Source organism: Rhineura floridana, chromosome 3 (assembly GCF_030035675.1).
Source record: "Rhineura floridana isolate rRhiFlo1 chromosome 3, rRhiFlo1.hap2, whole genome shotgun sequence".
Classification (NCBI taxonomy): Eukaryota; Metazoa; Chordata; class Lepidosauria; order Squamata; family Rhineuridae; genus Rhineura; species Rhineura floridana.
This window is the reverse complement of record NC_084482.1, coordinates 180,900,355-180,925,577: the sequence shown is the minus strand read 5'-3', so window position 1 is coordinate 180,925,577 and position 25,223 is coordinate 180,900,355. Positions and strand designations below refer to the sequence as shown.

The 25,223-nt window shown below is 43.4% G+C and overlaps 1 protein-coding gene across 2 annotated transcripts in view; it reads right to left on the bottom strand.

Annotated features, from left to right (window-relative positions):
- ADAMTS9 (ADAM metallopeptidase with thrombospondin type 1 motif 9) overlaps positions 1-25,223 on the bottom strand; it is a 186,558-nt gene that overhangs the window by 82,482 nt on the left and 78,853 nt on the right. For both annotated transcript variants that reach the window (XM_061618724.1, XM_061618725.1), the window contains exons 13-19: positions 19,955-20,136; positions 18,757-18,893; positions 16,376-16,493; positions 16,018-16,113; positions 10,818-10,981; positions 10,564-10,693; positions 5,822-5,948 (exon numbers count right to left, since the gene is read on the bottom strand). In XM_061618724.1, coding sequence (XP_061474708.1) covers positions 5,822-5,948; positions 10,564-10,693; positions 10,818-10,981; positions 16,018-16,113; positions 16,376-16,493; positions 18,757-18,893; positions 19,955-20,136 — 954 coding nt within the window. The remainder of the gene's footprint in view (positions 1-5,821; positions 5,949-10,563; positions 10,694-10,817; positions 10,982-16,017; positions 16,114-16,375; positions 16,494-18,756; positions 18,894-19,954; positions 20,137-25,223) is intronic.

The window sequence follows — 25,223 nt, the reverse complement described above, 5'->3', positions numbered from 1 at the left end:
TCCTATCAACAGACTGACTGGGTATCATATTTGCATTTTGCAGAGTTCGCCTACAACAATTCTCTGCACTCCAGCACTCAACAAACCCCGTTCTTCGCTAATTATGGATTCCATCCTAAAGTCTTTCCAAGCAGCTCAGAAGGAATGCTGGTACCGGCAGCTGAGAACTTCCTTAAGGAATTGCAAGCGGCGCAACAGACACTGAAACAGCAGTTAAACGAAGCCAAAATGGAGTACAAGCGAGTTGCTGACCTGCACAGGAAGGAGCCCCCCCCTTCAACCGGGAGACCAGGTACGGCTGTCCACCCGCTTCCTCCAGATGCCGGGCAAATGTAGAAAATTACAAGACAAGAGGGTGGGTCCTTTCGAAATAGAAACTCAAATCAATCCCGTGGCGTACCGACTGAAGCTGCCTGACACGTTTAAAATACATCCTGTGTTCCATCGATCCCTCTTAACGAAAGCCGCCCCTCCCAGTGAGTTACGGCCGGAGGAACCTCCCGGAGCTCCACTCCTGGTAAATCAGCAGCTTGAGTTTGAAGTTGAGGAGATCTTAGATTCCAGGATCAGACACCACAAGCTGCAGTACTTGATTCACTGGAAAGGCTATGGGGTGGCTGACAGATCATGGGAAGATGCAGCTGATGTGCATGCTCCAGAATTGGTAAAACTTTTCCATCAACGTTTTCCCCACCGTCCCAAGCCAGACAAGGGGAGGGGGTCACAGCCTGGGAGGGGGGATGGTGTCGGAAGGCAGAGCTGGGGTCCCAATCCCGGGGAGCTGGATCCTGGAGAGTTGGGAGAAGAGTATTCGGATGGATGGCAGAGGGAAGGGGGAGGAACTTCCCCCCTTTGGAGCGAAGACGAAACAGAGGAACTGCCAGTGATAAGGTCGCTTAGCAACGGGGAGCCTGAGCCCTCCCTGGACATTCTCACGCCTCCCCCTCTTTCAGGCTCAGAGCAAGAGGGGAAAGAGGGAGGGCTGCTCACAGCCGAAAAGCAGGGAGGCAGTTTACCATCAGCCCCTCCCCTATCCCCCATCCTGGAATCGGAAACTTCAGAAGAGGAGGGGGTGATGCTTCCCCCCTCACCGCGCACACGCAGACAGCTGAAAAGACAGGAGAGAAGGGGGGGAAGGCGGGCAGTACCTGAGGGGAAGTTAAGGAGGAGCGAAAGATTGCGCGCCCGTTTGGCCCCTTCTTAAAGAACAGGCGGGAAGAAGTCCCTTGCTCTGTCAACTTTCTCCCAATGCCGCAGGACCTGTATCCCTGTATTGCTTCATGAGAAAACGCAGTCTTTGTTTGGACATTACCCTAATAAAACACGAATTAACTACAGCCGTTGGTCTGGTTCCTGAGTCACATCCTGGGCCTGACAGAGGCGAGGTCGTCCCTGTCCAGATAGGGGCGTAGTTGGGCTACCAGACGAAGATGGTAAAATGCATTCCGTGCCACCGAGGCCACTTGGGCCTCGAGAGACAAGGAAGAATCGAAAAGAACCCCCAAACTACGTACATGTTCTTTCAGGGGAAGTGTAACCCCATCCAGAACAGGGTGAACATCCACCATCTGAGCAGGGAAGGCGTTCGCCATCAGTGTCTCGGTCTTGTCTGGATTGAGTCTCAGTTTTTTAGCTCTCATCCAGTCCATTATCGCGGTCAGGCAACGGTTCAGCACATCAACAGACTCACCTGAAGAAGATGAAAAGGAGAAATAGAGCTGCATGTCATCAGCATATTGATGGCAACGCACTCCAAAACTCCTGATGACCGCACCCAGCGGCTGCATGTAGATGTTGAAAAGCATGGGGGACAAGACCGACCCCTGAGGGACTCCACAATGGAGAGTCCACGGTGTCGAGTGATGTTCCCCAAGCACTACCTTCTGGTGACGGTCCGCGAAGTAGGAGCGGAACCACTGCCAAGCAGTACCCCCGACACCCAACTCCGCGAGTCTCCCCAGAAGGATACCATGGTCGATGGTATCAAACGCCGCTGAGAGATCAAGGAGAATCAACAGAGTCACACTCCCCCTGTCCCTCTCCCGACAAAGGTCATCATACAGGGCGACCAAGGCTGTTTCAGTGCCAAAACCGGGCCTAAAACCGGATTGAAACGGATCTAGATAATCGGTTTCATCCAAGAGCGTCTGGAGCGATAATGTGTCAGCACATGGTTTGCATGCAGAAAGTCTCAGGATTGGAATCCTACAGATTGGAAAATTATCATTCCTGTAATCCCAGAGAGCCACTGCCAGTCAGCGTAGGCAATACTGAGCTAGATGAGCAAATCGTCTGACTCAAGATAAGGAAGCTTCCTATGTTCCTATCCTAAGTGTACTTACTTGAAAAGTAACTCCATAAACATGTAATAGGGTTTACTTTGAAGAAAACATGTTTAGGATGGGAGAGTTAATCTGAAGTATACTATTATTATTTGGATCAAAAGATCATCCCTTCAGATGTGCATTTTGAACTTTCTGTGTCCCTCCCCATTTTATTTTTCTAGTGCCAAGAAAAAAGAAAAGAATAAAAGGAATCTTCTGGTTTTTCATGATAATGATAATATCCCACCCTTAAAACATATTTCAAACAAAATATCTTAAAAGACATCTTTAAAAACATCTTAAAAAGCAATTCCAACACAGACACAGATTGTGATAAGACTTGTTGAAAGAGGAAGGTCTTCCGTGGGTGCCGAAAAGATAACAGAGATGGTGCCTGTTTAATATTTAAGGGGAGGGAATTCCAAAGGGTAGGTGCCACTACACTAAAGGTCCATTTCCTATGTTGTGTGGAACAGATCTCCTGATAAGATGATATCTGCAGGAGAACCTCATCTGCAGAGCATAGTGACTGACTGGGTATATAAGAGGTAAGACAATTTTTCGGGTATCCTGGTCGCAAGCTGTATAGGGCTTTGTACACCAAAACCAGCACCTTGAACTGCAATGCCACCAACTCACCCCTCTTCTTCTTTCCCCCCTCTCTTCCTTCTGTGAAAACCTCATAGTTAACCAGTTAATTGCTATTTCTAGTACACTTATAATGCAACCCTTTTCTAAAAAAGTTATGACTTGTCTCCAGTGCTCCCTCAGTACCTTACAAGGGAACTCCTTTACCCAGCCTATGAATTATCTGAGTGTTCCCCATACTTGGGTACTTTGCCTTTTGATTAGCATGCTAGTAGGACCAGGCCCCACCAGACTGACATCAGGCTGCATTGGGAAGAACTTTCCCCCACCACACCATTTCAGGTAAATTCCATCATGTATCCATCTGTGTGACTCATGGAAGATAAGTCTGTCAATGGCTACTAGCCACAATGGCTATATTCTCCCTCCACTATCAGATGAATGCTAGTTGCTGGGATTCACAAGAAGGGACAGCTCTGTTCTGATCAGGTCTTTCTTGCAGGCTTCCCAGCGGCATCTAGTTGGCCACTCTGAGGGTGCTGGCCTAGATGGGCCTTTGGCCTGATCCTGCAACCAGGCTCTTCTTATGCATAAAAGCTTATTCCCTGGACATGGCGAAGCAGTGTGCAGATATGTTTAGAGACATGCATCCTCAGCAAGCATAGTAACACTGTGTTGCACTGGCTTATAAAGAAGGTTACTAAACTTATCATAACAAGTTGTCTCTTAAAAGAAACAAAACACTTGAAGAATATGTAATAGAATTTTAGTCTCACAATGGATTTGGTTGTACTTGTTATGGAATGGCTTCAACTCAAAACCCATTCAGAATGGACAACTGGGGGCAGGGAGATAGAGAGAAGAAAAGGAGCTAGTGCACATTGCTTTAAAAGGCATCCCCTAAATCTTCCCCAAAGCCAAAATAGGGGGAGTAATTTGCCAAGGACAAGTGCCAGAAAAAGAGGGACTGTCCTTGACAAATAGGGATATTTTGAGTGTATGCAATTATGGTTGCCAGATGGATGCAGAACAAAGGGGGAGAAAGCAGGGAGGGAGGGAGAGTAAGACTGTGGATATTTATTTTATGGAGCTCAGTGTTCTGAAACCAGAGGAATCATTTACGTTTTGTGGGACTGTGATGTTCTCAAGAAAAAAAGGGAACAAACCCAGTGGAGGCCATTAGGGGGAGCAGGGCAATGCCCCACCAGCCTTGGGCTACCCTCAGCCAGCCCGCACCAGCCTGACTCTTTACTTATAACCAGTCCCAGGGCTGGCCCTGGCTGTCAGCCCTCCTCCTCCTCTTCCGACTCAGTTCTGCCCTTGTAGAACTCAACAAGGAAGAGGATGGGGACAAAACTAGAATGAGTTGGCTCAGCCTATCATTGGCTCTGGCTCCACCTACTGATGGCCTCCCTGTCTTCTGCCTTGCCTCCACTGAAGAAACCCCCTCCCCCTTTAAGGCAGGGAATCCTTATTATCCCTTCAGACAAGAGGCAGTTGACAACCCTCAGTGCAAGTGTTATGTGAAATAATAGTAAAGGTATTTGGAAGCAGTTTCTGCTGAATTGCAAGCTGTTCATACTGTGACTGTTTCTCAAGCTGTGACATTAAGCAAGTGGCAAATGTTTTGTCTGTTGTTATAATCACAGTGAAGAGATTATTTTTTACAACAGCAACTAAACTGGGCATTGTTTAAAGAATGTTCAGTAACATCACTGTGCCAACCTACACAGAGGTTTAAATGAAATGGTGGCTTAAACGATAAAAAGAGAATGACGATACAATGAGATGATAACGAAAGCAAAAAGCATATAAATAAAGATGATGAAAACTGTCAGCAATAAAATCACCTAGAAGCCAGGGAAAACAAAAAGACATTTTTGCCTGGCACCAAAATCTAGTAAAGTAGCTGCTAGGTGAACCTCCATCAGGAGAGAATTCCATAAACATGGGATCATCACTAAGAAGGCCCTGCCTGCCTCACTCCGGATTAGGAGGCACCCAGAGGGTACTCAGATTTTAGTTTCAGTTCACAGACAGGTTGATGTAGAAGCAGCCAGGGAAAATTAAGGAACAAGAACTAGGAAACACAAGTACGAAGTCACACCACATTTTTACATGCAGCATCTTTACTGAGGCTTTTCAGTGCCATCTCAGCAACGCTGCTGTAACGAAGGACACTTTAGGAATGTAGGGTCCTTCCAGGGTGACACATTCTGGATTAGATTGCCCCCAAGAGTACCTGCACAACTGTCATTTTGCTGCAATGGCAGCAGATACTAGTTAAAGTTTACTAGTGCTAAACTTTAAGGTCCAACAGTTTACTATAGTTGAGCTTTAAGCAATATTTGCTGTGGCAAAGCAGCACCAGCAGTACAGGCAATCTCCAGGGCCACATCACCTGGAATGGCTTGTTCTGAAGGACGACCAATATTTTAGTTAGTCATCCTTATGCACGCTTTCCCCTAATATATGCATTTTTGAGCTGGAGAATTGCAAATTTTGAAGCAGAGTTGTGTTTCAGTTTGCATATTGCTTCAGGAAGTGCAAATTTCTCCCCCGTTCTTAAGCTAAGGCTGAGACAATAGCAGAAGAATTGGACTCTCCATAAACCCAAAAGGAAGCCACAACAAAGCCACTCTTTGATTTTTAGCATGTGTTTGAATCAGCCATACAGACAGACATTAGGAAAGACTACCAGGCCTATATGATGCAAATATATAAATGGCTTTTTTTGTGATTGTACTCACTGGCACAGAGTACCTTTTTTTTTTTTTTTTTTTGCTGCCCATGCCATCCACGTTGTGCTGGGAACAAAGTACTTTATAAAAGATATGAGTACCGGCACCTCATTATTTACTAAAAAAAGCACTGTGTATAAGACTATCTTTGGGTGGGTAAGTGCATACCTTAATTCACAGTTTGTATTGCACAACTCAGTTATTGGATCAGGTTGGGGAATTTGATCACATCTTTGATCGGATACTGTGAGCTGGTCAGATTCTCGGGTGCAAACAAGTTTCCTTTTTCGTTCCCCTAAAAAGGAAGGATAAATACAGTTGCATGAGGTGTACAGAAAGAGATGTATTTCCCTTATGTCTCAAAACTTTAATTTTGTCTTCCTTACATGTTGTTGGATCAAGCTTGATAGGTAGGCTTTCATTCAGCAAAGTCCTACATATAGTTTTATGTAGAACTGTATGTAAATGCCCTTTTGAAATTCTATACCCTGCTTGGGGGCAGAGGAATTAGGGGAATAATTTCACAGAATTCCTTTGGGGACAGGAAACATTCTCCAACAGGTTTTTTTGGAGGGGAGGGCGTTCCTCATTACCAATGACAGTAGCTTCACGTCTGTCTTTTTTTTCCTAAGGGAAGTTACACAGCAGCAATTATGTTGGCAGTCTGGCCACCATTTTGCATCCTCGACAGTGCCCCAGATCTGATGGGTTTTGTGTTTGTGTGTGCGCTGTGGGGGAAATAGCAGCTGTCACAAAAAATGGATGCAGAATATTTAGAGGAAATTTTACAAAGTGGCCTAGGAGGGGGAAGGGGGAGAAAAAGAAACATCTCTGACATTTTCTCAGAAAAATGTCTTCTGACAAATTTTGACTCACTTCTAGTTGTAAGTCTGCACAGCTAGGAAAAAACCCCAATTCTTTGTTTCCCTTGTTAGGTCATCATATTATTCCTTTCCTTTGTCCTTCACCTTAGAACATGGGTAGGGAAGCTGTGGGTCTCCAACTCCCATAATCCCTGATGGCTGGCCATGCTGGATGGGGCTGATGGGAGTTGGAGTCCAACATATGGAGTGCCACAGGTTCTCACCCTTGCTATACAGCAAGACAATGACTTTAAGACTGGCTGTATTTGAGAACGTCCCCTTGATCCATGCCCTAGTGGCTACCTGAACTCACACACTGCCATCAGGCAAGAGAATCCCTTGCCTTAGAATTTGTGCCTTAGAGTTCATGTCTGATTGCTATGGCAGGCCCCTCTTTGTGAAGATAGCTTTCGGTTATACATCTCATTAAAGCCAGAGTAGCAAAACGAACAAGCCTGAAACAGAGGATGGTTGTGCCAGTGCTGCAGTTCCTGTCTTGTGAAAGAAATTGAAAAGACCACTTCAACCAAATTAGTATTTGTGCAATTCGTGCAATTCACATAATTCATTCTACTTGCTGTATGTAAGTTTTGTGGCATCTAGTTTTCTGACTTGCAATATTTGGATTTTTCATTCTGTGTAATTATGGATCATTTGTCTATGCATCCTGAGCCCAGGAGTATTCACTGCTTCTCAGGATGAAACCACTGTGTACCTGGCTGTAAAAAGAGGCTTCAGATAATGACTGATTCTGCTAGGCCACAAGAGGTTGGGGTGACTGTGCTTAGTACCCTGGGAAGAACTTGTGCTTCCAATAAAGAGGAACAGCAGAACCTGTGAAAGAAGCCTTTCAAAAAATTATGGAAATCGTCTTGAAGAAAGCCAGGGAAGTCAACTTTTCTATGACCTACCTAGTGCAATCTGTGGCACTGACAAAGAATTTGCAACCTTCAGGATAGGGTTTAGAGAACCACAATGCTGGAAAAGACATGTAGAATATTAAGACAAGTAGCGTCCTCACATGTCAGCAATGTGTTTCACTGGAGAGAAAGTGTTTCTTTGCCAAACTGGTCGCTGTCTTGCTATTCTGCTCATTAGTAGTTCTATCAATACAGGCACTGATACTCCATTTACTCTCCCTCTGATGCCACACACTGTGGAAGTAGGATTTTTTTACTTCACAGTGAGAACCAGAGTGGTCTACTAAATAGAGAGGTAGCCTTGGACTGGAAACCTGCCATAAACTCACTACATGGCCTTGGGCAAGTCACTATCTCTCAGTTTCAGCTTCCTAGCTGAAAAACTGGAATAATGAAACCTTTCTTGTTAGGACCTTCCACAGCCAGAGCTGGTCACCTCATGTGGTGAGCTATTAGAAATACAGTGTGGGACATGTTTCTAGCAGGAACATAGCTCTGGACTGACTCTGTCAACCCAGGTTGGCCTTTGAGTTCTCTTGAACGGGAAGTGTTGTAAAAGACTTCGTGTACGAGCTTGGACCTTTCCTGAGCAATAAAATTTTCCTGGCTCTGCTGTGTTACTGCATGTCCCTCAGCTCTGACTCCCTGGCCTTGTTCCTCCACTATGGCTCATTTCTGACCACTACCTATGGCTCACTACCTCATAGGGTTCTAGTGTAGATAAGAACATAAGAATAGACCTATCCCAGTCTGCATCTGTGCTGGAATTGCTTTTAATATGTTTTTTTTTAAAAAAAAAAACCCAATATGTTTTTAACCCTTTTAAAAGATGTTTTTAAAGTTGTTTCATTTTAATTTATTTTAAGGTCTGTTTTTATGATGTTTTGACGTGTTTTTAGAGCTTTTGTTTGCCGCTCTGGGCTCCCGCTGGAAGAAAGGGCGGGATATAAATCAAATAAAAAATAAATAAATAGCCTGCTGGATCAGGCCAGTGACACATCTAGTCCAGCATCCTGTTCTCACAGCAGCCAACCAGATTCCTATGGGAAGCATGCAAGCAGGACCCAAATAGAAAAGCACTCTCCCCTCCTGTGGTTTCCAGGAATTCAGAAGCATACGTTCTCCAACACTGGAAGCAGAACATATTCATCAGGTTTAGTAGTTATTTTGATAGCCTTATCCTCCATGTATTTGCTAATCCTTTTTTAAAGCCATCCAAGTTGGTGGCCATCATTGCTTCTTGTGGAACCAATCCCACTGTGTCACTATGCACTGTGTGAAAAAGTATTTTATCTTTTATCTGTCCTGAACCTTTCAGCATTTACCTTCTTAGAATGTCCCCAAGTTCTAGTGTTATGAAAGAGCGAGATTTTTTCTCTCTATTCACTTTCTCCACACCATTCATAATTTTATACACCTCTGTCTCCTCTTACTCGCCTTTTCTCTCCAAAAAGATGAACACACAAAGACTATATAGTGCAGGTTCAATCCCTGTCATCTCCAGATAGGGCTGGGAAAGACACTTGCCTGAAACCTGGAGAGACACTGCCAGAAAGTCTATTAAAGAGCAACATGTATAAGGTAGCTTTCAATGCTCCACTTTGCATATCAGAGTGCTATCTAAATTAGATATAGTAGAATAGACATCCAATGAAGCTGAATGATGGAAAATTCAGGACAGTCAAAAAAAAGTACTTCACGCAGCGCATAGTTAAACTATGGAATTAGCTCTCACAGGAGGCAGGGATGGCCACCAACTTGGAAAAGAGGATTAGACACATTCATGGAGGATAAGGCTATCAATGGCTACTAGCCACAAGGGCTCTGCTCTGCCTCCATGGTCGGAGGCAGCATGCTTCCGAATACCAGTTCCTGGAAACCACAAGAGGGAAGAATGCTCTTATTCTCAAGTCCTGCTTGCAGGCTTCCCATAGGAACCTGATTAGCCACTGTGAGAACAGGACACTGGACTAGATGGGCCATTGGTCTGATCCAGCAAGCTCTTTTTCTTAATGAGCAGGGGGGAATTATCTATTTACTTAAAAACATTGAAACTGGTTAATATTTGAAAATCTCTAAGCGATATACAAAAATACAACATGAAAACGGATATACAAATGGCAGGGAGCACGGCAGGATCACAGAAACAGTGAAAATTGTAGTGCCTATAGGCAGCAGATAATTTGTTCAAACATTGTAAGAATTGGGGCTGATCCACAGACCATTTTGTTTTGGGGGACAGCATACAGATAATTTTGTTTGTGGTGAACCAACTGTATGACTCATATGAAATGAGTACAATCTACGATGGAGTGGCTTTGGACATTCCAGAATGCAGGGAGAACAGGAAGCAGAAGTGACCCATTTCATTTCTCCTGCCCCACTCCTATGGTCAGCTGGGTAATCTCCAATGTGAGCACAGTCAGCATGATGTTATAAAGATGTGGTGGAGAACAGGATGTATAAGTCACTTCCAGTTTCACATGCTTTACACAACTTCTCAAGCTGCTTTGGGCACCACCTTCCAAATGGGAACTCAGGGTCCTACCCAATATAGTGCTAACTTCCTCAATCCATCAGTGCAAGAATTTCTGCTTGCACAATGGAACATTGCTCCCTCCTTCCCCTGTGCACCCCCTAACTCTGTTCTGGGGGTTCCCCCAACTCTCTGGAGGAGATTTGGGGAGGGCGCAGAGTGCAGTCAGGGAGAGGAATGGGGAAGTTCCATTGTGCAAGCTGAAAGCCTTGCGCTGACAGAACGACCAAGTTGGATACTGCCTTCCATAGTTGCAAGCAAAACTGCAGTCTCTGCTTGCACCTAACGGTTCATGCTACCTCTTTGCCATGAGCAGGGCTTGATAAGGAGCCAACTGCCTGTGGAATTAGCAGCCATCAATCTGTGAAGACAGCAGAAAACCTGAAGCATTAAGAAGAGGATCAGCATTACCAAGTGGCTTAAAGACACTGTACATCATCCCACTACAACAGTTCTTGGAAAATATAACACCTGAATTATATCAGAAGCTAAAAGCAGACAAGAGAAACATATTTCCCATCAGCACCAGAATCCAAGGTAAGCCATTAAATAAAGCAAATTATTTTTTAAAAAAGTCTTAAAACCACATACCTTGGCACAGTTTACTGCACGGTTGCCAAGGGCCATAGATATTCCAATAAAACTGCTGAGGTTTATCTTCAATGGGGATACTGAATGTGTATCGAACATCAGGGTTATATAAATTACCCACGGATAAAACCTAAGAGGGAGAGATACAGGAAGAAAGCATGAAATGAAAAGTGTATCTCAGCTATTTCTCTCCCTCCGTAAACAACAACAACAGTATTTAGGGGGGTTTCATTTTAAAATGAGATGTTTTTAACCTGAAGAATTATTTCTTGATCAATACGGTATGTAGAATTGATTCGTTCAATGGGAGCATCTGAGCCACTGTATTCTATCACAGCATTTCCAACTTTGATTTCCTTCTTAAACATGCTGACAACATAGTCGCCGTTTAATATGAAGCCTTCGTTGCTTGACAATGCTGTGTACATAGAAACAAACAAACAAACTCAGTGTAATCTGCTTGCATAGACCAGAAAGGATGTTATTTGAAATACATCAAATTTACATAGTGTTCAAAATGAAACTGGGAATGTCTATCTCCAGAAGCCACCAAGACAGAATGGGGGGGGGGAGGCACAGACCACCTACACTGATGTATATTCCCTGCTCGCTTTGTTTCACTTATTGCTGTTCCTTCCCGGCAAAAGCCCAAAGGAGCTAATGACAAAACCAAAAGCAACTCCATTAATACAAACTATCAGACTAACAGTCACTATAACAGAACATTATTATTATTATTTGCCTTTCACACATGTCTCCAGGTGATACATTAAAAAAAAAATTAAAAATACAAAGTAGACATGCCCATGGCAGAGACCCATTCTTGAAGCTGGGACAAAAATGTCTTCAGTTGTTTCCAGAAAGGGCAGATGGTAATGGCTGTCCTACCTCAAAAGGAATGCTATTCCACAGAACAGGAGAAGGCACACTGAAAGCCCTTCTCCGACGTACTGTGGAGCATGCTTCTGACATCTCTGGAATGTGAAGGAGAAGCTTTCCTGCAGACCACGCTGACCTACTGGGCATATAAAGGACAAGGCAGTCTCTCAGGTGACCTGGTCCTGAGCTGTGTAGGCCTTATCTGTTAGTACCAACACCTTGAACGTGGACTGGCAGCAGATTGGCAGCCAGTGCAAATCCCGCAAGCAAGGTGCTATATGCTGGTGGTAGTTTGCCCCTGTAAGCAACCTGGCCACTATGTTCTGCGCCACATAGAGAGCCTTGCGGTAATCCAGCCTTGTGTTAACCAGGGCACGGACAACTGTGGTCAAGCAGAAACATAGCAGATAAAAATCCATGTCAACACAGTATCAGCAATAGATCTAGGAAATACATAACTGAGTAACAATAGTCCTCCTTGTGGTTCTGGTGTGCTAATCCCATGCCCTCATACTTCACCCTCATTTGTACAATGATGGGAGCTGCTTCTCCATGGTGTGATCCCATGCCACTGGGATAGCAGTGTGTGTGTGTGTGTGTAACACAACTCCTGACAACTTTCCACCTAGGTAATGCAGCCTTCAGTCTGGAAAAGATTCCCTGCCCCTTAACAACAGCCTGAAGAATCAGCACAAATCTGGTCTTAAATTCATGCCATCTAACACTTTGAAATTCAGCAATAATTACCCCTTACTAAAGAATAGCTTCTAGTAAGAAGGTAATGCAGGTAAGCAACAGCAGAGGCCAACTTAAACAGTCGCTGGAACTTAGACAAGGCAGTGGTGATTGCATCACACTTTTAGGCTGCTACATCTGAGACCACATTCATGCCATACATTTATTCCACTATTATTCTTCCCCAAAGAATCCTGGGAAGTGTAGTTTGTGAAAGGTACTGACAGTTGTCAGGAGACCCCTATTTCCCTCATAGAGCTACAATTCTCAGACTTCCCTGGGAAGAGGGACTGACTACAAAACCACTCTGGGAGATGGGATCTTCTAACAACTCTCTGTACCCTTCACAAACTACCCTTCCCACGATTCTTTGGAGGAAGCCATGGCTGTTTAAAGTGGAATAATAGTGGACTAAATGTATGGGATAAATGTGGCCCCAGTGGCAGTCAAAGAGTGGACATGTGCACATCCAGGTCAACTTTGTTAAGGGGCTACCAAAGGCCCAGACTGCCTGGTGCAGACACTGCACGCCCATGCTGGAAAAGGGCAGGGCCATAATGCAGTGGTGCAGCACATAGTTTGCATGCAAAAGGTCCTAGATTCAATCCCCAGCATCTTTAGCTTGGGACGTAGCTCAGTGGCACAGGGAAGAGCCATAGCTCAGTAATAGAGGAACTGCTTTGCATTCAGGAGGTTCCAGGTTCAATCCTTGGCATCTCCAAGAAGGGCTGGGAGATAGTCCTGTTTTGAAATCCTGGAGAGCTTGCTGTCAATCTGTGTAGTAGACAATACTGAGCTAGATGGATGAATTATCTGACTCTGTATAAGGCAGCTTTCTGTATTGCATGTTCTCAAATAAAAGGCCTTTGTATTAATATTGTGGAGGACATGCACCCCAACTTTGGAGGGAGGCAGTGTCCCGTTTCCCCCCCCCCCAAAATGGTGGAGGACTCAAACCGGTGCAAACATGGAGGGATATGAGAAACCCCTCACAGTAAAATCAGGGAAACCATCAAATAGGCCTGTAACATAATCATTAAGGACATAAGAGAGCAAAGGTTCATCTAGTCCAGCATTCTGATTTCCACAATGGTTAAATGGGATGTTTTGAAGAAGCCTATAAGAAGAGTATGAAGGCAATAGCCCACTAGAGTTCTTCCCCTCGCCCCCTGCCCCCAGCAACTTGAAAAAAAACCATATACTATCTCTGAAGATGGAGATTCCTCTTAGCCATTCACTTAGCTAACTTGGTGGACACTGCGCTTGGTAAAAGTGCTATCCACACATTAACACAGAGAATAGCTGCACTTGCTGGGAAAGCCATCACATTGTTCTCTTAGTAATTCAAATGAGCCGTTTCCCCTTGCCGCAACGGGAACATTCAGTGTGGCTGGCTTGTGTTCCAGTGATGGCTGTGCACTAAGGGTCCCATGAAGAAAGCACATCATCCAGAAAGTCTGGAGCATCTCAGCCTGTGAGACTACTGCCCTGAGAAAACTAATACTCTGATCCTCTGTCTGAGGCTTTGCATTCCATTGTCAGCAGAAGTGTGAATTTGTGAGTAACTGATATTTAAATTAAGTAGTTCACTCTCTCAGATTTTGACCAGATTCTTATGATGGAAGAGACTGGCAAGTTATATTGTCCTTCAGCCTTAATTTCTGAACATAGCTCAGCTAGCAGCCTACAGTTATTGAGCCGTATCCAACAAAATGGACAACACAACAGAATTTCTCCTCCCTCTCCTCTCCCCACGTGCCACCTCAAATCTGTTCTGGAGGTTTGGGGAACCCCCCCCCCAACAAATTTAGGGGACTCACAAAGGGTGTATGGGGAATGGAGAGAAAGGAGCACTTCTGTTGTGCAGCCAAGACTCCATGTACTAGCAGAAGTACTTCACTGGATACTGCTCATTGTTTGTTCTGGCACCGCAGAGGCTGTCCCACTAGCCCTCAGGCAGAATTCCAAAGGTTCCTATTTAATCCACGCCTTTCGTGTGGTGTCATGAATAGTCAGTAGGCTTGTTTTTTTAAGATAATAATAATAATAATAATAATAATAATTACATGATACCCTCAATCAACCCATGCTCACAACCCACCTACAGATCCTGTATTTATTTACTCCATCCAAATACTGAATTTAAGGAATGCAACAGAGACATCCACTGCACCCCTTTTTCAAAATTCCCTGGAGCACGTTTGCTTCAGATTTAAGTACATGTGTAATATACACAAATCAGCAAGCATGCATGCACTTGAGCACAAAATCTGGAGTCTACAAGCAGCATGTATCACACCGAGCCCCAAAACACAAAACTCAAACTTCTACCACGCTCATGCACACAAGCACACACACCCTTTAAAGTCACTTAAATATTCCACACAAGCCATTCATATAAACACTCTTTGAAACTCTATCTTGCATGTATGGGCATGCACATGCAAACACACATACACACACCTGTATTAGTTTATACTCTCTTATCTTCCATCCTTCATACACAGCACCCTCTCGCTCATATTATGGAAGCTGACTCTACCACATACACCTCATTTAGCTATAAATAAGTTCTAAAACACCTTACAGTAAAACATTTCAAGCTGACCATTCAAATGGAGATAAGGTGTTCGGCCAGCATCATAGTTTGTATTTTGCTTCATGCCAAACATGAGCGATGCACAAAAATGGCAAAAGCTTAAAATTCTAAAAGGTTTCTTAAAAAGGGATGGTTTCCTGAAAACAGCAGTCTGCTGCACAACTTCACACTAATGCGATTATGTAGTTAATTTCCAACATTCATTTCCCCACCGTTTCACCCATCACAGCTACTACAATAGCCCTAAAGGAGTACTCTGCTGCATAGAACTGAAGGTGTCCTTTGAAGAGGGTAAAAAGAGATAAGGAATGATTACACTGCACGGGGACATGCAAAGGGGACAGTACACAATTCAGCCGCTGCTGTTTTCCACACAGTGGTGAGATTTAATGATTCCAAACGATATGGAGACCCACAGGACATTTGAGTCCATTCTCTTTTGGGAAGGGGAAGCAGCGAGACAAAAAGGCGACACATCTCAACTTTGAAGGTGTGGCTGAATCTCTCCTGAAGGATGAATGTCATCTTCATCACAAATAGGTCATTAAAAAAGGGGGGGGGGAGTTCTTACTATAAGAGAAAATGAAAGGCTAACCCTAAGAAAGACACAACTAAACCGAATGGAGACACACTCCACTGTCTCATCCATGTCAGGCAGCCTTTGCCAACCTGGTACCCTCCACTTATTTTAGACTGCAACTTCCATCCAGCATGAGGCTGATGCGGGTTGTGGAAGGCTGGTGTAAGATATATCAGGGCATCTTATTAAAAACTTCTGCAGGCAGTGGCAGGCGATGCCTTGCTGCCCCAGCTTCCCAACACCTCAGCTCGCTGCCACTGAGCGAGATGGAGAGGGGCAAGGCCCGGGGAGCTTGGTGTGTGGTGGCAGAGCCAAGCTGACGCTCCTCACATCATGTGTCACACTGCTCAGAGTTCTCTACGCCTTGTCCCTCTTGGTTAGTGTCAATGGTGTTGGGAGTTGGGAGAGCAACACAGACCCACTACTACCTGTCGGCATTTCTGTTTGGACACACCTTGCTCTCTTTTGCCCTGCCCGAGACTTTGAATGAGATAGGGCTAATATCTGTTTTCGGAACAGCATCCATTGCTGAGGAGCTTTGTACCAGATGACCGTTACAACTGCTACCTTGAAAAGAACGCAAGTTAGCACGATGGAAATATCTGCGCATCAAGAAAATAACATGGCTTTGCTGCTGCAAATGAGCATCACGATATCTTACCAAGGTAGTTATCATCTTCTGGTTTCCCTGAGTAACTATGCTGCCGCACGTCAATATTTGTAGCACCGGCTGGTATGCGTATCACAGTGTTATAACCTGAGAAAATAAACTAGAAAGTCAAGCTTATCATACATTTGTATATTAGGGTTTTTTTATGAAAGAAAAAATGAGTATAATTATTCGGAGTTACATTGACTAAATTAGTTGTTACTCAGTGGTAACATTAACCAAGAAACTCACATTTCCAGTAGCTAAAGGGAATTCTTGTTTATTATACTGTTAGGGTTTTAAGTGCATTATGTGCGGTTTTCTATCCTGGTGCTTTTCTCAAGTAAAACTTTCTGCAACAGATTCTTACCATAGTGCACTGTATTGAATGTCCCTGCAACAGTTTTGCATGATGAATTATCGCCGCCACACACACCGCATTTATCTCTTCTGGCTTTGGAATTGAGCACATGATCACATCCAGCTTGCTTTAGAGAAAGAAAAGTTCAGAACCAGATTGAACAAATATGAAAATAGGATAGAATTTACAAGGCTCCAAATTAAAAACATGCATCTGCCACTGAAGGCCTCTGACAGTCTCATTCATTCTTTTCTTTTTCAGTATCCTCCGTTAAGCTATAATTATAGCCATCTTTCAATTAGGACTTGAAAAATGAGTCTCTTCCAGGCCTGCCATGTGAAGAGCAAAACCACTCAGCATGGCGGGCCGGGAGAAGGGGTGGGGGAGAGCTAAGGATCTGCAGGCAAGATTGCACTGTGGTAAAGTCACATGAGCTGGAGTTGTTATAAAGAATAGATAGCTGTGTGTTGTCAGGCAGAGCCTTACTAATATTTCAGCCAGCCCATGATATAACTGTCATAATGGGCTACAGAGGCTATCTATACCACAAGGCACATTCAGCTGCTATGCTACAAGACGCAATAATGACCATCTTGGATGCACCATTGTGAGTCTTCCTTATGCTTCTTCTTTCCTATTCCTGAACCCTCCACTCCTGGTAATTATGATGAAAAGAAGGGTTCAGCTTATAGCAGAACCTCACTAATATTTAGCCTCAGATCAAAACCGACTGCTCAACACAATGTTATCTCCTAGTTTCAGAGAGGTTGTTTCTCACACTGTTGTAAGAGTAGTTTCAGATGTTCAGAGAAGTGAGCGCTCACTTCATGTATTCCAGCTTTGTGCAACATCCAACATGCAACTTTTCTCCTAGGGTTATTTTATTACTGTATGCTGTCTTATGGGTCTTCTAAATGGAGGAGCAGCATACAAACCATTTAAATGAATACATATGTGCAGGCAAATCTCCCTGTGGGGAGAAGAGATGTGAATGCTCCACTTTTACAGTTAAGCACAGGGTACTTGCAGTGTTTGTTTCCTCAGCTCCTCCACTCAGTTTCACTCGCTTTCAGAGACAGGATGACTCATAGGAAATAGACAGTTGCCTTATATTAAATTAGACCAACAGTCCATCTAGCTCAGCATTGCCAACACTAACTGGCAGTAGCTCTCCAGGGTTTCGGATAAGGGACAGTATTCAGCTACTGTGTCCAGTTTGCACAGTGGGACTTCCCCTCCTCTCTTCCTTCCCCTGCATGTGCCCTGCACCGTCTCCAAATCTGCTCCAGAGGGTTGGGGGAACCGCAGATCCTCATTTAAATTAATGAACTTTAGTTAATTATTTCAATTAACTTCTGTTCTGAGTAGAAGTTAACTAACTGCTCTGAGTAGGGCTAGCATTGGATACCACTCTTGAGCAGGGGAAGACAAGGAGCCAACTGCCACCAGAATGGTCAACCATTAGTCTGTAAAGACAGCAGAAAACCTGAACACAGGTTGGGAAGCATGTTCTATTGCGCAAGAAGAAATCCTTGTGAGGATGGAACAACAGCGCTATGCTAGATTCCACTCAGGGACTTTTCCTGCCCAAATGAGATGCTGGAGGTTGAACCTGAGAACTTTTGCAGACAAAGCATGTGTTCTATCCACTGAGCTGTAGTCTTTTCTTCCTTTGTATACATGGTAGAGGTAGCAGCAAATTCTGTAATGGGGGATTCAGATGCTGGATGTTAAGATGCTCATCCCTCATAGATCCATTTTGGACTCTTTGTTCCATCCAAAGTAGATTCAGTCGGTTTGATGCCTTCAGGTGTATGGCCAACACATATAGTAGGCATGCATCAGGCCCAAACGCATTCATCCCTACCATGGCTATTATGTGGGTAATGAAACCCCACTCCTGATATACTTAATTCCTCCTCATTTTTTGATGTGGGGTTTTGGCAAGACACACCAAATACTGTCATAAGACAGGAGGTAATATAAAACAGAACCCTAAAAGGACTATATTACAGCCTAAGGTAGATAAAAAGGTTTTTGGGTTTAATTTAATATGAAGAGTATGGCACCATAGCAGCGGTGGGTATCTTTTAACCCTAATTAGGCCCACCAGGCCTCCTCTTTTGGTCCTTGAGGCCGTGTAGGCCAATTCGCATGTGCGTGTCCTACATCTGATATATATGGGAGGCAGGTAAAGATATGCACATAGCTAAGTAAAAATGGGTCACACATGAAGTCACTGTGAGCTCAGATGACTGAAAGGTGGGCACTGCTGCCCACCGGTCAATCTTGGCCCGTGGCAGAGGAAGATGCATGTGAAAGAAATGAGCCATACTTGAAGAGAACCATACTTGAAGAGAGTTAGTTAAACTTAAGAAGGCAATATTTACCCGACAAAGTCCTTGTACACAGATGTCATTTGTGTCTGGGCCACAAGGGGTGCCATCAATAACCCTGTCCCTGAGTTGATAATAGGCCGTGTTTCCTGCCACTCTGCAGAAGAGCTTGCACCTATCTTTCATTAAAACTGCCAAGAGGGAAAAAAGGGCAGGTTAATTGAGTGCTGGGTGTTTACTTTGTAAGGTGAGAACTGTCTTTTCCTTCTCCCACAACTCTGAATTAATGGCCCTTCCCTCACAGGCCTGAGGCCCAGAAACAGATTGCTCCTTGACCAAATGTAGTCAATCATATGCATGGCTGGCCGACACCCGGCTCAATTGCCATAGCAGGGGAAATATAAGCAAGGGCTACGAGTGGATGACTGATTCTACCAGACCAGGCCATGACAGTAAAATGGCCAGTAGAAGTAAGGCTTCAGTGAAGACTGGCGGAAAGAAAGAGGAAGTGGAGGAAGAGGGAAGGCAGCACAAAAGGATTGTTTTAAGCTGCAGCCCATCAAAAACAGACCCCCAAGTCCAAGCCTAACAGCTGGAGACAAGAAAGCAACTTCCCAAATTCCCCCCCCCACTTAGATTGTTATCTTGCAAGGTTACAACTACTGTATCCTGAAAATCACTATAAGGTTTTGCCTGTGTTTGTTTTACACTTGTCCCCCGCACCCTCGGCAGCATATTGTGACTTGCTATTTACATAGCATGGGGAAGATTTTGTCAGGCCAAACTACCCTCATGAATATTGCGGGGGGAAAGACACTTCATGATAACTCTTTCATCTTAAAAAATGGTAGTGTGAGTCAGCCCTAGGCCCAAGGCAGGTGTGGGGAACCTTTGTTGCTGAACTACAACTTCCATCAGCCTTGGCTAAGCTTGCTGGAGCTGATGGGAGCTGTGTTTCAGCAACATCTAGAGGGGCAAAGGTTCCTCACATGGACAACATGTCTATGGACAGCACAGTCCATTAAGCTGGCGGCTGGGATGGGGGGGCAGAGCTGGTGCACCTATCCTGCAAGACCTTGCATCTAGTTCACAGATGAGGAAACATTAGCATCCTGAGGGCTGCATTCTCTTCGTGGCAGGCTTCCAGGACCTGAGGGCCAGACAGAGAGGGCTGGAGGGCCACATTCAGCTACCAGACCTGGAGTTCCCCACGCTGACCTAACTGCAAACTGCAATTTCTTGACATACTTACTTCCACTATATTTAGGAACCCAGCGCACATTAGGAGGTAGACCATTAATGTTAAAATGCTTCCCATCAAAGACTGCACATTGTTCATCGCGAAAATCTTTCTTTTGCTTAGAACATGGTTCAGTGTTGCAGGATTTAAATTTCATTCGGCGTCCCACACAGTATTTTCCACCATTTTTTGGTCTTAAAAAAATTGAGATGAGAATACATATACATTTACAAATTACAACATTAGTTTAAAAACAACAACTCTCACACATTCTAAGAGTCAACCCATCCATTTTTTGAAGCCATGGCTACTACTTTTAGTCTCTCAGTTCTTTCCAGCTTAACAAGCCCTAATACGACTAGGGGCATGTCAGACATTCTGTTCCAGTTTAGACACAGATAGTTGTGATATAATAACCTTGGTTCAATGTGGTTTAATGGACCAAGAATGAATGTTGTGCTCATTCACTCCTTTCCTCCTTCTCTCGTGTGCCTTAATGCAATACTTCCAGGGTTTGTCGAACCAGAGCTTCCTGTTACATTTGAAGGAGGACACTGTGTTTTAAGCTCTGTCTAAAATCCTGGCTTGCAAACCAGAATCAAACTGTGGTTTGACAAACCCCAAATGTGTTGATTCCATGAGATGGAATGACGAAAGGGAAGAGAGAGTGCCTTGATGCAACACTTCTTAGACCACTGGATCAAGATTATGTCTCAACTGGTGTTGTATGGTCAGAATTTCTCAGCACAAAAGAAAAGGAGATTAGCAATATGAACTAACTTCAGGTCTGCAATATATATATACCACCCACAGCAAACACAACCCATTAGCCTTGTGTGACAGGCCTCCATGAGCTAAATAAAGCTACTATGTTACTGCTAGCCTGGATCTAAAAAGGGAATGTCAATCACTAGGAAGACCACAATATATGGGTGGTGGGCTGTATTTAGTGTGATGGGTCATACATTGTGCAAGGCTGTCTTACTAGCTGTGGGAATGTTTTCTAAGCAAAATTAGAGAGAGGTGCTTGGTTCTGCTTCTGAATCACTAACATGACCTTCCAGTATTGTTATGAGGATAGATGAGGTAAGAGCTGTCAAGCGGGTGGGTGTCTAATACATGTCCTCCTTGCAAAATAAGCTCACACACTGCACTTCACATGTGACAGCACACACACCACTCTCCATAGATGATTTATGTAGAACAAAATGTCACAAATAAAGCAGCCCTGAAACCGAGAGAACAGGCACTTGGCCGAGGCCCCCCAGTCTCTTAATATGAAAATGTCTGTTGGACCATATTGGTTCTCAATAAATACTGTGGGATTCATTTAATTCAAGCACTAATGTTGTGATAGGAAATACTTTTTTTCCTTTATTGTGAAAAGTGAACAAGTTAGTCTGAACTTCTTTTAAAGAGAATTATGCTGGAATCCTATACCCACTGAATGTTGAACTCAATGGGAATTACTTCTGAGTAGACATGTATAGATTTTTCAAACCATGACCCTCCTAAAAAAGTTTTTATTAAGATGGCACAGATTTTTTATTTGAAGAGAGTGAATAACAATATATGGGATTCTAATCCACACGAAACTAGGTTTGAAGGCTGCCTACAGTAAGTTTTGAAGGCAATTCCATTTTCCTGTGCAATATTTGATGTCAGAGGAAATATATTACATGTATGGCACTGTCACAAACTGCAGAATGCAGTTTTGCTGTCAAGCTATCATTCACCAGCTTCACACAGTACCATAATGAAACTTCCTTTCAATCAAGATGTGTGTGTTAAAACATACTTTACAGCTCCGAAATGGATTTTTCTTTTCCAAACTAGCCCCCAACCACCCTAAACAAATTTTATGGCAATTTTAAAAGCCTTTAAGGCATAATATTGCCTTTTTTGGCAGCAAAAAAAAAACACAAATGCAAACCTGGCTCAATATACTTTGAAAGACTAAAGAAAGGGCATATTTCCAATTAGGTAGTATCCCTCAACACTGGCATGCCTTATTAGCAAGTCCCATTTGGGAAATATGCTTTTCTTATACAAATTTTACTCAGAATTGTCTACTCCAGGGGTTCCCAAATTGTGGTCCATGGCATGCCTGTGGATTAGTGGCTGAAGATGGGTGACAGCACAATCATCACATCAAATATTCATACTGATTTTTAATTGTATTTTATTGCTTCTATTTCTTATGTTGTATTTTATTGCATTACAATTTTAATTCTATGGAACTCAAATTGTAATAGAATAAAATACAATATATAAGAAATAAAAGAAGCAATAAAAATACAATTAAAAATCATATAGCATCAAGCACAGCACATTACAATTGCTACAAGTAGAAAAAATGATTGGTCCCCGAAGACCCCCCAATATTTTCAAGTGGTCCGCGGGAGAAAATGTTGGAAAACCATTTATTTTACTCAATAGATGGTCATGTAAAACAAAATATTTTTATGGGTTCAAACAGTTGGAAAGACTCTTGATGTTATCAACTCAACCCTCTTCCTGTATAGTGAGACATTATACGCATCTGAGGTCAGAGGAGGTTTTCTAGCTTCATCTTAAGCCTTGGCAAACAACTTATCTGACTGGAGGATAACTTCAAGGAAGGGACAGGGGGTGACAGAGCCCTGATGATTTGTCTCAGGAAATGACAGGGGGTTCCATGCACAGCCCCAGCACACCCTATTTCTGCTCCCCTCCTGTGGATTGAACATCTGTGCCAGCAAACTTCCATTTTATGTACCTCTTGGTGATGGATCTCCCTCACTGCCAGCAGCAGGACACATGCCACTTCCTAAAGCCATTCAGCTGGTCTCCAGGTAAGTATAGGATTGCTCTCAATTTTTTTTTAATCTATAGCTAAAAATACTTAGGGCAGTTGCAAAAAATATTAAAACAATGAAAGAACATCATATAAAAAAGCTAAATACAACAGACAGCATAGCTATTCTCAGCTTTTAAAGTGAATTACTACTACTACCATTTTTATTCCATCATAGATTATCTGTTAAAATAATCATCACTGTTTTCGTTGTTGTAATTCTTATTGTTTTATTCTGACTCTATCCTACTGGCTAACTTGTGAATCAGTCTGTATAAGAGGTGGGATACAAGCATTTTAAACAAATAAAACTTATATGCCTGTCAACACAGATTTCTAAACAGTAGTTGCCAAGCTTGCTTTGCTGAAGTTTTTGCTTCAGTGTGTTACCCCATGTGGTATCCAGCAAGCACACCAATCCCATTCATCAGCAGCTTGTCTTAAGCCTTTATTTCATCTTACGCACTCAGGTAGAACATCTCAGTGAGATGGGTCTGCTCTGCTCTTTCCTTTGATTCGTTTGCCAGCAGATTCTTTGAGCCTGCTTGCAAAAGTCACATCTTCCTACAGTTCTACAAAGTGCTCATCCTTATAGGTGTCAGAACAGATTTTCTTTAAAAAAAACCAAACCCAAATACCAGCAGCAAAAGCACACAGGATAAGGGTACAACTGTCTTATGTCTTACTAGCAATTAGCCCATCAAGTGGAATGGGTAGGCAGCACTAACCTAGGGAAAAGATGCTTCATCTGGCCTCCTCCTTTTCTACTCCCAATTCACTTTTTAAATCTTCCTTCCTCAATACCTTCAACTAGGAGTAGGTGAATCTGACAATTTCGGTTTCTCAATTTTCCACTCTTAAATTCACATTTCCACATCAGATTGCAATGAACATGTAACTGGCGTTTTAGTGCTAATTTCTCCTAACATACACATTTTTGTAGTTTTGCCATTTTTGCAAAGCAATTTCCCCTAATATAATGCATTTTTCACTAATATATGCATTTTATGCACTCTTTGCCCCAGTCCATGCATTTTTGTTAAACATTAATTGGCTACAGAACTGCACTGTAAAATACTGAGAGTGCAGATTTTGAAGAATTACCGTTTTGGTTCATGTATTGTTTCAGCAAGTGCAGATATGGTAGGTTTGCCTTTAAATGCAAATTGGATCAACTTTCTCCCCTATCCCTACCACAAACCCCAAGCTCTTTACACAAGCCACCATTGTAGCCATCTAAAGAAAGGGGCAGTAGCTTGACTAAGGAGTTGAGGAAGTGAATAGTGCCCTTGTGCTCATGTCCTGCTTGCGGGCTTTCCATAGGCATCTGGCTGGCCACTGTGAGAACTGGATACTGGACTGGATAGACCATTGGCCTGATCCAGTAGGGCTTTTCCTGCGTTCTTAAGTAATACAGAGGTTGGGAAAGAGTTGCTACCATATCTCCATCCCTCATGTCTTCAACCAAGCTGCTGACTTGGTCACATGAACGAGTGGCAGGGATGGGCAACCTCCTCTTCACCTCTGATACTAGAAGGCAGTGTGAGGAAAAGCCAGTAAACATGAAGCAAGGTAGAGAGATAAATCCTGTATGCATGCATACTTGGAAATCAGTCCCATGGTATTCAGTGCGGGTTGCTAGCAGGAAAGCGTGCCTAGGATTACAGCCTCACATAGTGCAATCCTGCACATATTTATCTAAAAATAAACTCAATCAGCTCAGTGATTGCAACCTTAGTGGAATGGAACCTTCTAGGTTGCAAAGATGGGAAGGACTTAATGTGCCCCAGAAGCTATTTGAAGGGTGGAGTTCCACCACAGGATCCTCCCATCTAGCCAATCATGGGTCTAAACTATTTTGAAGTTCCTGCAGTTCCCTCCCTCTGTGATTAAGTTGACGCTCAGTTCTAGACAAAAGATTCCTGAGTCTCTGCAACAAGGAGGAATAAAAATGCAAGTACATCAATGTATTTTAAAACATTGAGATAAGTTGCCCCCCCCAACCCACACTTTTGGTGGGTCTTTGGTGGTGAAGGTCTTTTGCACCTTTCTCCATGATTGCTATCCATTAAACAAAAACCAAGTAGGCAAGAGCCAATCATGTGCTTGAAGTCACATCTAGTTTGGCCCTTTCATCTTCTTTTAGGATTTTTCTTTCACACTTTGATTATCAGTCTCTTAATCCCAAACCTTTCTTTCAACAGGTTTATATCCTACAGTTTAGGTACTGTCTCTGGCTGTAAGCATCCTCCCACCCTCAATTAGCACATGTGTGCCACCAGCTTCAAAGCATTTGCATGAAATTTGGCAGGTAGATGCAAAAAGCAGACAGAGACAGACTACTTACAGCTATTTCCTTGGCAAAATGTTTTCTGACTGAATGAGCAAGTAGGAGATCTCATTCCTCATACCATGCCTTCATTTGGATCTCTAATTTATTCCTTA